At 65.4% G+C, this 14,536-nt stretch overlaps 1 protein-coding gene across 3 annotated transcripts in view; it reads left to right on the top strand.

Moving 5' to 3' along the window:
- EEFSEC (eukaryotic elongation factor, selenocysteine-tRNA specific) overlaps positions 1-13,621 on the top strand; it is a 112,984-nt gene extending 99,363 nt beyond the window's left edge. For all 3 annotated transcript variants that reach the window (XM_018038244.1, XM_018038245.1, XM_018038243.1), the window contains exon 7: positions 13,243-13,621. In XM_018038244.1, the coding sequence (XP_017893733.1) occupies positions 13,243-13,430 (188 nt within the window). In that variant the 3' untranslated portion in view covers positions 13,431-13,621. The remainder of the gene's footprint in view (positions 1-13,242) is intronic.

Below are 14,536 nucleotides of genomic sequence, written 5' to 3'. Positions count from 1 at the left end.
CGCTGCCTGGAGTGGATTCTCGGGCACCCTCGGGAACCTGAGCTCGGGCCACCCTCTTAGGGGCGCCCACCAGGGGCCGCCAGCCTCTTCTGAGGCACCGTGGGCTGGGCGTGTGCGGGCTATGCAGCCCTGTGTGCCCAGGGGGCAGGGACGGGGCTCCTGCAAAGAGCAAGGGCCTGCGGCCTACCAGACCCGCCTGAAAGCCTGGCTGGAATGTTAACCTTCCTGAGCCTCAGTTTCCTCATCTGTAAGATGGGTCTTTTGTGAGGGTTTTTTTTCCTTCCCAACTCTCTTAAAATAACTTGATCCATCGGGAAAAGTGGAAAGAAAAGCGTGCTGAACACTCACGTTCCTCAGATTTCACACCTGTCGGCGCCGCACGTCGGCAGAGAAGGCGCAGCGACCCCCACATGCCAGCTCATGCCCCTGAGGATGGCGCCTCTGCACAGCCACCCTCTCCTGGAAGGGCCCTTCCAGGGAGGAGGACCCAGCAGGACCGTGCCCAGCCCGGAGCGTCACCTCCCCGGAGGAGCCCCGCGAGGGTACGTGGCCGACGGCTGATGTCACCTTTGAGGCGCCTGACCGCGTGAAAGGGAAGTCTTGCAGAGAAAAGAAAATAGAGACCCAGTGAGAGCGTGGCTCTGGGAGGCTGTGCGAGGCTACTGTCCTCTTCAGCTTTCTCCAGCACGGAATGCACTGAACCAGCCTGGCGGTAGCTTTCTCCCGCGCGGAGTGCACTGAACGAGCCTGGCGGGTGTGTCCACAACTCTGGGCCAAAGACACAGAGACCACCCCCAGCTCAGACCCCTGCACCGAGCCCGGACCTGGGCCGTCGTCAGCCATGGCTCCAGGGTCACGGGGGTCCCAGAGTCACGGGAGGCAGCCCCTGCTGCCCCCGGGCCCCACCATCGAGAGGCCGGGGAGGCAGTGAGGGTCACGGGCTCCTCCCACCTGGAAGGATGAGTCACCCATCGCTGGACCACAGACGGCCTGGGCCCGAGGGCAGTGCCCATGTGGGCCCCAAGCCCCAGCTCTGGGGCTGCGCCGTCAGGGAAGGTGGGTGGCACAGGGGGCGGTGGGCTCGGTGAGAGCCTTGGGAGGGAAGTGGGCTTACTCCAGGAGGGGCCCCTGCACGTGTTTGAGCAGAGGAGGCCAGGGTCTGTGGTGTGTGGGGTGGTGCTCCAGGGAGCCTGCACAGTCTCCGGGGAGCCCCACCCGGGCCCAAAGCCGGCGGCGTCAGGGCAGCGACCCTGAGGTGCGGGGACCCCCCAGGAGGATCCCCGGGCAGTCAGCAGCCTCCCACCAGGTCCTGTCCCCAGCCGGCCGAGGACCCTCTATAAAGCAGCCTGGCAGGGAGAAAAGAGGGCTGCAGAGCGGTGAGGGGCGAGCGCCGAGGCTTCAGAAAATCCCTGTAAAGTGAGAACAAACCATCCGTCTCTCCCTGGCGTCTCACCCGACAGGGGCCTGTGGGGCTCTGGCTCCGTCTACGGGGACAGCAGCTCAGAGGCCCGGTCCCGAGCCAGCCGCACGCCGCCCTCTCCGGAGCATCCTGACTTGGGGGGCCATGTCACCGAGCGCAGGGAGCCCTTGGGGTGCCTCTTCCCCCCAGAAGAATGGCCCGCCTCGTCCCTCTTTGGCCAGTGAGGCACTTCTAAGCAATTGTAAAAATTATATGAACCCCATCGAAGAACTGTTACAACAATGTTTATACCCAGCATTTGAAACAAAGACAATGATATTATAAATAATTGCAGATGATGAAGATAGGCAAGAAAAAATAACATCATTAAAAGAATTTTACAAGACGGACCGTTCACAAAGATGGATGGAGTAACACAATACGGTAAAAATATCTGCAATTAACATAAGCACGGCCCCGTGGACGGAAACCATCTGCCGGCCCCTCACCCAGCCGGGCCCCTGGCCATCCCCACGGGCCGCGCCACGGCTCCCTGTGCCCCAGGGGAAGGGCCCCCGGGGGCCTATGACCAGCAGGCCGGGGCTGCTTGGGAGGCTGTCCAGCAGCGCGAGAGCTGGGGCTGAGGGCTGTCCTCTCTCCGTCCTGCCCCCAGCCAAGGCCAGCCCATCCGTGTCCCCACAGCGCCCGACGCTTCCTCCCAGCTCCTCGATGCAGAGCCGGGTCTCTGGGGTCGGGGACGAGTCCATGGCCTCTGGGTGCCTTGGACAGTGTGCGGTAGCAGCGCCTCAGGCCAGGGCAGCCTCCCACTCCCTCATCCACAGTGGACGGATGGCCCCCAGCAGAGCGCATCCCTGCACCCCTTTCGTCTTTAACCAATGTTTGATGTTCTAAAAAAAAGGTTATTTTTAACCCTGGAAAAACTTTGGCCACAGAGAAGAAAAGAGAAACCCTCGAAACCAGCGAGATTAGAAGACTCCCCTGAAACCAGCCAGATGAGAAGAGGCTCCCCCGAAACCAGCCAGATGAGAAGAGGCTCCCCCGAAACCAGCCAGATGAGAAGAGGCTCCCCCGAAACCAGCCAGATGGGAAGAGGCTCCCCCGAAACCAGCCAGATGGGAAGAGGCTCCCCTGAAACCAGCCAGATGACAAGAGGCTCCCCCGAAACCAGCCAGATGGGAAGAGGCTCCCCCGAGACCAGCCAGATGCTCGAGCCCTGCCTCTGCCCCGACCGGGAGCCCCTCACCATGCACCCGTGCCACCTCTGTGGCCGTATCCCTGGCACAGGCAGCGTTGCCGAGGTTTCTGTGGCTCCGGCCTGGGCCTTGCGGGTGGGACCCACGTGGTGCTGCGTCCCCGGGGTGTCCTCGCCAACCCACCCGCCCGCCTGCCACCCTTCTGAGCACAGGTGGGCTTTTCCCGGGGGCCCCCACGACCAGCTGGCCTGGTCCCCACCTCGTGGAGGACGCAGTCGGTGGGCTCTGGAGCCACACAGCTCGGCCCTAAGTGTCAGGCTCTGCGGGAAGACCAGGGCGAGGGCAAAGGGACACCGCAGCGTTCAAGCGGAGGCTGGCTGCTGTGTGCCGGCCCCACCTCTGCCGCCAGCCCCTTCCCGTCTGTAACGGGGCTCAGAGCACCTTGGGGCCTGGAGTGGGAGGAACGCGGGGCTCTCGGGAAGCGCTGTCTCCAGGCGAGCCAGCCCCTGATGTAGGGGTCAGCCCCGAGCAGGGGGTCAGCGGGGCCTTAGTCCACGAGCTCAGGACGGAGCTGCCACCGGAGCCAGGCAGGGCTGCTGTGGGCACCCCTGGCCACGTCCCCCAACGCTGGGCCCTGCGCCCATCTCTTCCCCTGACCAGGCTCCCGGCCCCCGCTTCCCAGACCTGAAGAACAAGCCTGGCAGCCTTTTGCCTCCTGGTGGCCCTGTGCTGACCTTGACAGAACCGTCTTCCCCGCAGCCCACTGGGGGTCTGGGCCTTGCCTACCAAGGGCAGAGCCTGCAGCCACCAGCGAGCCCGCAGCTCTGGAGGAGGGCGGGAGCCTGACCGCTGCCCGGGCCCTGGCTTAGGCCCCCCTCCCTGCAGCCCCAGGCCCAGCGGAGCCCCCAGCCGGCAGGAGTGGTGCAGGCCACAGCGCTGCCAGACGTGTCTGAGCCTGTGTGTCCGCCAGTGTGTGCCCGTGTGAGTCCACACTCCTGTGTGTCTGTGCCTTTGAGTGTGTGTCTAGCCTGTGTGTGTGAGTCTGCGCCCGTGTATGGGAGTGTGAGTCTGTGCCCGTGAGTGTGAGTCTGTGCCCGTGTGTGTGAGTCTGTGCCCGTGTATGTGAGTTTGAGTCTGTGCCCGTGTGTGTGAGTCTGTGCCCGTGAATGTGAGTCTGCCCGTATGAGTCTGTGCCTGTGTGTGAGTCTGTGCCCGTGAGTGTAAGTCTGTGCCCGTGTGTGTGAGTCTGTGCCCGTGTATGTGAGTGTGAGTCTGTGCCCGTGTGTGTGAGTCTGTGCCCGTGAATGTGAGTCTGCCCGTATGAGTCTGTGCCTGTGTGTGACTCTGTGCCCGTGAGTGTGAGTCCGTGCCTGTGTGAGTCTGTGCCCGTGAGTGTGAGTCCGTGCCCGTGTGAGTCCGTGCCCGTGTGTGTGAGTCTGTGCCCGTGTGTGTGAGTCTGTGCCCGTGTATGTGAGTTTGAGTCTGTGCCCGTGTGTGTGAGTCTGTGCCCGTGAATGTGAGTCTGCCCGTATGAGTCTGTGCCTGTGTGTGAGTCTGTGCCCGTGAGTGTGAGTCCGTGCCTGTGTGAGTCTGTGCCCATGAGTGTGAGTCCGTGCCCGTGTGAGTCCGTGCCCATGTGTGTGAGTCTGTGCCCGTGTGTGTGAGTCTGTGCCCGTGTGTGTGAGTCTGTGCCCGTGTATGTGAGTTTGAGTCTGTGCCCATGTGTGTGAGTCTGTGCCCATGTGTGTGAGTCTGTGCCCATGTGTGTGAGTCTGTGCCCATGAGTGTGAGTCTGTGCCTGTGTGAGTCTGTGCCCGTGAGTGTGAGTCCGTGCCTGTGTGTGAGTCTGTGCCCGTGAGTGTGTCTGTGCCCGTGAGTGTGAGTCTGTGCCCGTGTCTGTGCCCATGTGAGTCTGTGCCCGTGAGTGTGAGTCCGTGCCTGTGTGAGTCTGTGCCCGTGAGTGTGAGTCCGTGCCTGTGTGTCTGTGCCCGTGAGTGTGAGTCTGTGCCCGTGAGTGTGAGTCCGTGCCTATGTGTGAGTCTGTGCCCATGAGTGTGTCTGTGCCCGTGAGTGTGAGTCTGTGCCCGTGAGTGTGAGTCCGTGCCTGTGTGAGTGTGAGTCCGTGCCCGTGTGAGTCCGTGCCCGTGTGTGTGAGTCTGTGCCATGTGTGTGAGTCTGTGCCCATGAGTGTGAGTCTGTGCCTGTGTGTGTCTGTGCCCATGAGTGTGAGTCTGTGCCGTGAGTGTGAGTTTGTGCCCGTGTGTGTGTCTGTGCCCATGAGTGTGAGTCTGTGCCCGTGTGAGTCTGTGCCCGTGTGTGTGACTCTGTGCCCATGAGTGTGAGTCTGTGCCTGTGTGTGTGAGTCTGTGCCTGTGTCTGAATCTGTGACCATGACTGTGGGTCTGTGCCTGTGTGTGAGTCTCTGTCCATGTATGCAAGTGTGAGTCTGTGCCCATGAGTGTGAGTCTGTGCCTGTGTGTGAGTCTGTGCCCATGAGTGTGAGTCTGTGCCTGTGTGTGAGTCTGTGCCCATGAGTGTGAGTGTGTGCCTGTGAGTGTGAGTCTGTGCCCTTGAGTGTGAGTCTGTGCCCGTGAGTGTGAGTCTGTGCCCATGTGTGAGTCTGTGCCCATGAGTGTGAGTCTCTGCCTGTGTGTGAGTCTGTGCCCATGAGTGTGAGTCTCTGCCTGTGTGTGTCTGTGCCCATGAGTGTGAGTCTGTACCCGTGAGTGTGAGTCTGTGCCCATGAGTATGAGTCTGTACCCGTGAGTGTGAGTCTGTGCCCATGTGTGTGTCTGTGCCCATGTGTGAGTCTGTGCCTATGAGTGTGAGTCTGTACCCGTGAGTGTGTCTGTGCCCGTGAGTGTGAGTCTGTGCCCGTGAGTGTGAGTCTTTGCCCGTGAGTGTGAGTCCGTGCCTGTGTGAGTCTGTGCCCGTGAGTGTGAGTCTGTGCCCGTGAGTGAGTCCGTGCCTGTGTGAGTCTGTGCCCATGAGTGTGAGTCCGTGCCTGTGTGTGAGTCTGTGCCCGTGAGTGTGAGTCCGTGCCTGTGTGTGAGTCTGTGCCCGTGAGTGTGTCTGTGCCCGTGAGTGTGAGTCTGTGCCCGTGAGTGTGAGTCCGTGCCTGTGTGAGTCTGTGCCCGTGAGTGTGAGTCTGTGCCCGTGTCTGTGCCCATGTGAGTCTGTGCCCGTGAGTGTGAGTCCGTGCCTGTGTGTGAGTCTGTGCCCGTGAGTGTGAGTCTGTGCCTGTGAGTGAGTCCGTGCCTGTGTGAGTCTGTGCCCGTGAGTGTGAGTCCGTGCCTGTGTGAGTCTGTGCCCGTGAGTGTGAGTCTGTGCCCGTGAGTGTGAGTCCGTGCCTGTGTGTGAGTCTGTGCCCGTGAGTGTGAGTCTGTGCCCGTGTGAGTGTGTCTGCGCCCGTGCGTGCGCTCGCGTGTATGTGCCGTTTTTCCTTAGAAGGGGGGTGACTGAGAGGCCAGCTTCCTGACAGAGCAGTTGTAAAACATTCATAAAGCTTTTACTGGACTCGCCACCCTTCCAGATAAATATTTTTCGATTTTATGGGCTTGTTTTAGGGCCCTAAGCTTAATCATGGCTTTGTAGCTGCTTTAAAAAAAAATTAATTATTGTTTTGGCGGAGGGAGCCCCCACCCCCACCCCAGCAAAGGCGGCAGCTCTCTGAGCTCGTGAATTCCTGCCTCTCAACTCTTGCCCTCTCCCTGCGGGCCCTCGCAGCGCGCCGGGGTGAGCCTGGACGCGGAGGAGAGCGGGAGAGGAAGACTCACTCCAGCCCCCACTGCCGCCCTGGCCTCGTGGGAGGGCAGTCAGGCCCGCTCACAGCACCCATGGGAGAACGGGCTCGGGGTCCCGCTGGGCACCTGCCGCCCCCGTGGAGCCGTCCGCTGGGCTGACGCGGGTGGGTTTGCACAGCCCCCGGCTCCTTCCAGCCCCTCGCGGGCTGAGCCGCACCCCGTCGCCCCCCAGAGCTCAGCGTGCTGCCCAGCACTCTGCTGCAGCCCCATCCTCCCCACGGCGGCGAGAGGTGTGTGCCCGGCAGAGGGGCCCACGCACAGTGTGCATGCCGAGGGCAGAGCCCGGCTCTGTGTGCACTCACGCGTGCCCGGTGGGCCCCGGCGGGGCTGATGGGCTGTGTCCGTCCCTGCTCCGTGCTGCGTAGACCTTTGTGCTGGACGCGGCCCTGAGCACTCTGCATCCCCTGAGCTCCTGTGGGCCTCATAGTTCAGAGACGCCGTGGAGGCTGCCTCCTGCTCCTGGAACGCGAGCCCCAGGAAGGAGCCCCCAGCTGCCTCTGCCTGTGCGCAGACAGGACCACTGTGCCTGGGCAGGGTGGGAGCCTTCTTGGAGGCGGCGGCACTGAGCTTCGCTTGAAGGGGGCGGGGAGGCGGCCTGGGGAGGGCTGTCCCAGGCGGAAGGGACTCTGGCTCTGCTGCCCAGAATACGGGGGTTGAGGGGACGCTGGGTGGGGCACGGGATGCCTTCTGAGGGGCAGGATTGGAGGTGACTGGGGGTCCTGGCTCCAGGAGGAAGGTCTGACCCAGGCTGGAGGGGCGGAGAGAGGGTCAAAAAATCAGGCCAGACGCGGTGGGTGACCAGATAACGTGAGGGCAGGGGAACCCTGATACGTCGAGAGTCAGGTGTCACTGGCCCGTGCCAGGTGCCCAGGGTCGGGGACCCTTGCGGCCACGTGGCGGATGGCTGTCAGAGCCGCGCCTTGGGGACGCAGTGACGGTGCCACCAGCCTTGGAGGGCACGCTTGGGCACCCCCAACACCTGCCTCCCCTGGGCCTGTGAGAGCCAGCCAGCCCGCTCTGCCCTGGCCAGGGAGGGTGGACCCCGGAGCCCCTGTGTTCCGGGCAGCACCTGTGGCAGTCCGGACTGCAGCCCACCCGCCCGCGTTGGAGCTGGGGCCGGTACGTGATCAGACTGCCACCCGCGGGCCCTGGAGCCGACCGCCTCAGCCTTTGTGCCCCCTCTTTACCCCAGATGAGGCTTTTTCCCGACTCATAAAAATGACAGTTTTAATAAGTGGAATTTTTTTTTAAGAAAAGCAATATGAAGAAGACTTTTATTGTCAATAAGCTCTTCCTTTTAAACCAGTTATCGTAGTTTCTGCTCTAGGTATTTTAATTGAAGATTAACTGCTGTTAGAGAGAGTGCGCATTTAGGGAGTGAGTATCTGGAGGGTTCAGATTCAGCTTCCTTGCCAGTGGGGACTGTGTTGGTGGGGCCACCGGGTCCCAGGCCCGTACCCGCCAGCCTCGGGGGGCTGTGAGTGGAGGAGGCCCCCGCAGGAGGGTTCGTGACCAGCGTGGGCTCCTGCAGGCAGGGCTGGTGGGTGTGTGCCCCGAGCTGGCTCATCCCGACCCAGGAGCCCCCCACTCAGGGCCGGGGGGAGGCCAGCGCGTGGCCACCAGGAGCTGACCAGAGCCTCCGCAGCGGTGGCCCTGCCTCTGGGGCCTCCTATTGGAGGTGTGTGTGTGTGCGTGTGTGTGCGTGTGCTCTGCAGACCGGCCTGCTTCAGAACTTGTGTGTGTCGGGGTGGGGGCGCTTGCTGTGGTTGGGGGTGCTGGGCGGGGGTAAGAGGGGCTGGGCGGGGTGGGGGCGAAGCCGTGGGTGTGGGCACACACGTGTGCAGGAGACAGCTGGCACGGCCAGGCGGGAGAGCTTGGACGCCAGCCTGAGGAGCGGCTGAGGATTGCTGAGACGGGCGCGCGGGTCTTTGTTCTGGAAGGGTCTCTGGCTGCTGACCCACGGGCAGATCAGAGAGGGAGCTGGCCCGAGAGCCTGGAGGCTCCTGCCAGGAGGCCGGTCCTGGGCCTGCTCTCCCCCGCGCCGGGGTGCCCACCACCGCTGCAGGGTCCGAGGCCCGCCTGGGGCTCCAGACCGCAGCCCAGGAACAGCCCTGTCACGCCTGCCCTGGCCGAGGCGAGCGGGAGCCGCTGCTGGTGCTGCGGGGTTCCCGGGCACCCAGCAGCCCCACACCAGCTGTGCCCGTTGAAGGCTACCGCAGGCCCCTCTGCCCAGGCTGCCCCCGCGACCCACCCTCTGATGCTCGCAGCCAAGTCATTTCCCACTTGAGAATGGTTTTCTTTTTCACCTTAAAACAAAGTCCTTCCTTCCGCACGGCACCCTGCTTTCCCTCCCCACACACCCCGGTCGCCAAAGCCTTAGCTGCATTGTAATTTCAATTTACACAGTGTGAGGAAGATTTCTGCAAAGGGTCCTTTTTTGTTTTTGAAGAATTCATCGTTGCTGCTAAGAAGCTTAATATAAATTAAAGGAGGAATTAGGCAACATTAAGACATCAAAATAGGGGTGCAGGCGCCCACTGCCTCGCCTCCGCCCGTCAAAGGGCCGCGAGGACCCGTTGAGCGTGGGAGCCTCAGATGGGCCCGTCGCTGCTGCCGCCTCCCCGTTTCCCTTTGTCGCAGGGACGGTGGAGCACACGTCTGATAAAAGCTTAATCACCTTATCTTTTTAAAGCAAATTGCATCTTTGTTTACATACAGGGTCCATAGCAGGACGGGAAAGGAGGGAAACTGGGCCCCCTCCGCCCAGCCCGCCAAGCTGGAGGCTGGGAGCACGTGAGCAGCCCGGCCTCCTAGAGGAGGTGTTCCATCCAAAGTTGCCATCCCCCGAATTGGGGTTCGGCAGGAGGGGGGCCAGGCGACCCCGCCTGCCCCGCACCGAGCTCGCTCGCCTCCTACACTCCACCGCCTGCCTGGCTGCCCATCCTCCTTGGCCCCGGCCAGCCTGGGCCCCGTCTTAAGTGGCCTCAGCCACACCCGCCCCGTCTAGAGTGGGGCTCTGGCTGAACTCACAGTCTCTGTGTCCCTCTGAGCTCCCCAACCCCCGTCACCCCACGATGTGACCCCCCCAAAAGGTCCCCCCGCCCCCGCCGCGGCGTCTCAGCTCTGCCCAGAGCTGCTTGCCCTGGGAATGGCTGGACTTGGGCCGGCCGAGGTGGGGGCCACTGTGTGGGCCGGTGACCCGAGCCGCCCACCCGCGTGGAGGCCCCTCGCCCAGGCTGGCCCCGACATGAAAGCCAGGCCAGCAGCTGGAGGCAGTTTGGCGGCTTTGATGGCCACGTCGGGGCGGCACCCGCGGCCCGGCCTTGGGAAACAGCACGGCCACATTCTTCCCTGATTACCGAGCCCGGCCCCGGCCAGCGGCCTCCGGCCCATTGTGCCTTTGTGTGGGGCTGGCGCTCAGTGAGAAAGGCCACGCCCGGCCCTGGGAGAGTGTCCCCAGGGGGAGCCGCGGGGAGCAGCGTCGCCCCCAGGGTCACGCCCGTCGCCCCCAGGCCGCTGGGCTGCTGGTCGGGGGTGGGGCAGGCCGCTGGGCTCCCGGGTTTAGGGAGAAGGAGCAGGGACCCCCTGAGCCCGGGTTCAGGCGCTGTGAGAGCCTGGAGCCTGGCGGCCCTCCCTCCTGCCCGCCCCGCCCCCGCCGGGTTATGGATGGGCCGCTTGCCCGGTGGGTGGCGTTTCCCGCTGGGCGGCCCCCTGGTCTGCTGCCCTGCACACCCAGGCAGGACCCCACCCACCTTCTGGTTTCATCCGACACACCCGCCTGCAGGCGCAGGCCAGACCCCCATCCCGCCCTCGCCCCAGACCGGCTGCCGGGGAGCTCCTGCTGCCAGCCAGCCTGGGTGGGATGGTGGCTGAGGAGGAGTCAGGAAGGGCAGGGCACGTGTCCAGACGCGGCGCCCCTGGTGTGGTGGCCGTGGGGTCACACTCAGGACCCGGGAAGCAAAGGAGGGGAGAGGCGCCGTCTCCTGGGCAGAGGTCCGCACGGCGGCCTCCGGTCAGCAGTCGCCCAGGGCAGTGGTCCCGGGGTGGCTCCGGGGACGCCTCCTGTGCAGGCAGGCGGTGGGAAGGGCCACCAGAATTCGGCCTCAGTGGCTGAGACCCTTCCTGTCTGCTCGTGAGCCCAACTTGGGGGGCACCTTGCGGACATGGAGCCCGCGGTCCCCCCGGAGCCCTGGCCCCACAGCCCCACCAGCACGGGGCCAGGCGCTTGCTGTCCCCAGGCGTCACGCTCCCCCCAGGACCGGATGCTTAGATGCGGCCCTCAGCACTTCCACGTGGCCAGTGCGTGGCGCCGGGCCCCCGGGTCCCCCTAGTCCTTCGCGGGGGAGCCAGCCCACAGCACCATCCCCGCTGGCCTGCAGGCCGCCCTCCCGTCTCGCTGCTGCTTCCTGCCTGCCCCTTCTCAGACCTGAGCTCTGAGAATGCGCCCCCGGCGTCTCCCAGGCCAGGAGCACTGTGTACAGGCTTCCAGGCGACCACCGACGCCCTGATCTGCCCTCCGTCCATGCCACTGGCCTCTCGGCCGAGGGGAAAGGCCACCCTGAAACAAGGTGGCTCCCAGTAGCGTTGCCGGGAACCCCAACAGCCAGCTGCCCCAGCGGACGCGCGCTGCTGGTCGGCACGCTGGCCTCACGTCCAGGCCGCCCCATAACGGAGCAGAGAGCAGCGAGAGACACCACGTCCTCCCAGCACCCGGTAGACTCCCGGCTCCGCTGCTCTGGGCGGCGCGAGGTCTGTGCCGTGGGTAACGAGAGCCCTCACAGCGAGATGGCCCGCAGATTGGGCCGCGCCTGTCTCCCCGCCAGGCGCCAACCCCGGGAGCCCCCTCCCCGGCAGCCGTCAGACCTCGCAGTACCAGAGGGCCCGGGCGCCCATGCCGTCCTCCAGGGTCGGTGCCAGCCCCCGCCCTGCAGGAGGAGCCCGGAGGCAGAGGGCACCTGCCAGCCTGGCGCCTGCGGGAGGGCTGGCCCAGGGCCCTTCCCACGCCCCGCGCCCTGGCCCAAGGCCTGCGGTTCCTCAACCCGCTGCCCAGCAGGAGCCTGGCTCCCCGGGGCAGTGGGCCCCTCGGCCACTCGGTCCCAGAGCCCGGCCCCCCGCGCAGTGGAGAGGCAGGCGGAGCCCCCGTGCAGGGCAGGGCCGCCCCAGCTGAGTCTGCGGCCGTCCCCATCCCAGACACCCCACGGTTGCTCCTCGCGTGGGTCCAGTGCAGCGCCATCTCCCACAGTCTGCCTCGGGTGCACACCCCCGCTCCCAGGTGATGGGCTGGGGGCGGCCGCCCGCATTCAGCCCCAGACGTGGCCCAGAGTTCACACACCCGCCCAGCCCAGCCCAGCCCCTCAGGCCCCGCTCCCCACAGGCATGTGGGGTGGGGGGGACAGGGGTCCTCCTGGTGTGACACAGGGCTCCACTTCTCGGGGAGCCAGCCAGCGCCCGGGCGGGGAGGGGAGGACCCCCCAGGCGCCGGCACAGGTGGGTCAGGGGGCGCCCACCCCCACCCCGCAGGCTCCTGACACCCAGCCAGGGGTCTGGGGCAGATGGAGCCCCTGTGTGTGTGTTAGGAGTGAGTGCCTGTGCTGGGACACGGCGGCCTGCTGGTACCCTCGCTGCCCAGAGGGGGAGGGCACAGCTCGCTCCCACCAGGACCCCCAGCAGGGTCGCGGAGCTCACAGAAGGGGAGTGACTGGCCCTGGGGTGCCCGCTGGTGCGGGGCTGGCCGGAGCCTCAGCCCGTTCTCCCGGGGCAGCCCATGAAGAGGCTGCTTCCTGCTGCCCCCAGGCAGGCTTCTTATAAAGACAAACCCTGCAGAAAGGGGCCCTGGAGCCGGGGAGGGCAGGGCGTCCGCACGGAGGAACAGCATCAGCTGTCGTGAGCCCTCGAGGGCCCAGGACCAGCTGCGGGGACAGAGAGCAGTGGGCGGCGGGTGCCAGCAGGAAGCGAGCTCTGCCGTCGCTCAGCCAGCAGCGGAGACAGCGGGTCTGCACCCGGCTTGGGTGCTGAAAGGAGCCAGGGAGCCGTGGGGCTGCCCCACTTGGCCTGGAGTTGGGGGACAGCGTCCGCCAGCCCCCAGGGAGGGGGCGCCAGCCGGAGCTCACCGGCCCCTCCTTCCGCCCTCCCACCCCCCGGGGTCCCTGGGCAGAACCGTGATGCCGCCCGCAGAGTCACCCCAGGCTAGAGAGTGTCTGGGGTCTCGGGTGAGAGTCAGAGTGAGCGCCCAGGGCAGCGGGCCATTCACGGCAGGAGAGGACAGGGCCAGCGAGCGCGGGGCTGCCCCAGGGGCCTGGGCACAGGCTGGGTGCGGGCAGGGGGCTGGGAGCTGGTGGGAGCCTCACTGAGCCCCAGGCCAGACAGGCTGGTGGCCGGACCAGCATTGGTGGGAGAGCGAGGCGGGGGAACAGAAGGGGCGGGCCCAGCCGGTGCTGGGGGGGTCCTGGCTCCATGGGGGGGTCGGGCCAGGCTGGTGCTGGGGGGTCCTGGCTCCATGTGGGGGACGGGCCCGGCCGGTGCTGGGGGGTCCTGACTCCATGTGGGGGTGGGCCAGGCCGGTGCTGGGGGGTCCTGGCTCCATGTGGGGGATGGGCCCAGCCGGTGCTGAGGGGTCCTGGCTCCATGTGGGGAGTGGGCCAGGCCGGTGCTGGGGGGGTTCTGGTTCCATGTGGGGGTTGGGCCAGGCTGGTGCTGGGGGTTCCTGGCCAGGCCAGTGCTGCAGGGTCCTGGCTCCATGGGGGGGTGGGCCAGGCTCCATCTGGGGCGGGTCACTGCAGAGTTGGGGACCGGATGGAGTGATAGGCTCCCCCTCTGTGCCTTGCAGGTGGCCTGAGCCCCGAGTCCAAGAAGATCCTGACGTCCGCCCTCAAGAAGCGGGGCCGTGCCGGCCGGGGCGAGGCAGCCAAGCCGGAGGAGGCAGAGCGGCTGGAGCCTGCCCAGCCCGTGGGCCTCAGCCTGTCCTTCAAGCGCTACGTCTTCGACGCCCACAAGCGCATGGTCCAGTCTCCCTGAGTGCCCGCCGGCCCCCAGACCCGGCCAGGCTGCAGTGCCAGACATGCCTCCGCCTCTGGGCGCTCCCTGGAGGCCCTGGGCAGGCTCTGTCCCCACACCCCATGCCTCTCGCCAGAAGAGCCATCTTGAAAGGCTCAGGGTGCCCCAGGCTGCCCGGTTGGCAGCTGCAAATAAATGCCCCGTGGTGCCCACTTGCCGTGCTGGTCCCTCTGCCTTCACGGGCGCCCCCTCCCTCCCAAGGCGAACGTCAGAGGAACTGCCGCGGCTCCTAAGGGGCCTGGGGCCGCAGGAGGGACCCAGACTCAGCACCAGTGGGCTGAGGGTATCCATGAAGCGTCAGGCTCTTAGGCAGCCTGGGTGGCCCCGGGGTCTCCTGGACCTTGAGAGAGCAACCATATCCAGGGAAGGCACCTCCCAGAGGAGCACCCATGGGGTATCTGGGAGTTGTGGGGGCCAGGCTAGTGCGACGGGGCAGGAGGCAGGCCGGGGGCTGCCCCCACACGCCAGCATCAGGAGCTCCCAGGCTGGGCGCTGAGCCCCACAGAGCCTCTCAGAGACTCGCAGAGGCCCTCAGAGCCCCCTCACACCCCGCAGAGCCCCCTCACGCCCAGCAGAGCCCCCTCAGAGCACCGCAGAGCCCCCTCAGGGCACCGCAGAGCCCCCTCAGGGCACTGCAGAGCCCCCTCAGGGCACCGCAGAGCCCCACAGAGCCTGCAGGGCCCCACAGAGCCCTACAGAGCCCTGTAGAACTGCTCAGAGACCCACAGAGCTCCATAGAACCCCTCAGAGCCCCACAGAGCCCTGCAGAGCCCCCTCAGAACCCAACAGAGCCCCTCAGAGCCCAACAGAGCCGCAGCCTGGCTCCTCTGCCCCCTGCAGCCCAGCCATCCCTGTGGACAGGTCACGGGGCATCAGGGCGTTTGCAGACATTTGCAGGACGGACAGATGCTCCAGTGGCCCTGGGTTTGGCCTGCAGGTGGACACAGGGCTCCCTTTTACCCTGGTAATTGGCGCATCATACCATAATTTCCAAACATGGCATTAAAAGCATTACCAGGGACAGGTTGTGATCAGGTGACTAGGGCCTGGTCAGCCCTGAGCACAAC

The sequence above is a fragment of the Capra hircus genome, chromosome 22, assembly GCF_001704415.2.
Source record: "Capra hircus breed San Clemente chromosome 22, ASM170441v1, whole genome shotgun sequence".
Lineage (NCBI taxonomy): Eukaryota > Metazoa > Chordata > Mammalia > Artiodactyla > Bovidae > Capra > Capra hircus.
Note: the sequence above shows the minus strand (reverse complement) of the source record. Positions and strands in the feature narration are given on the sequence as shown.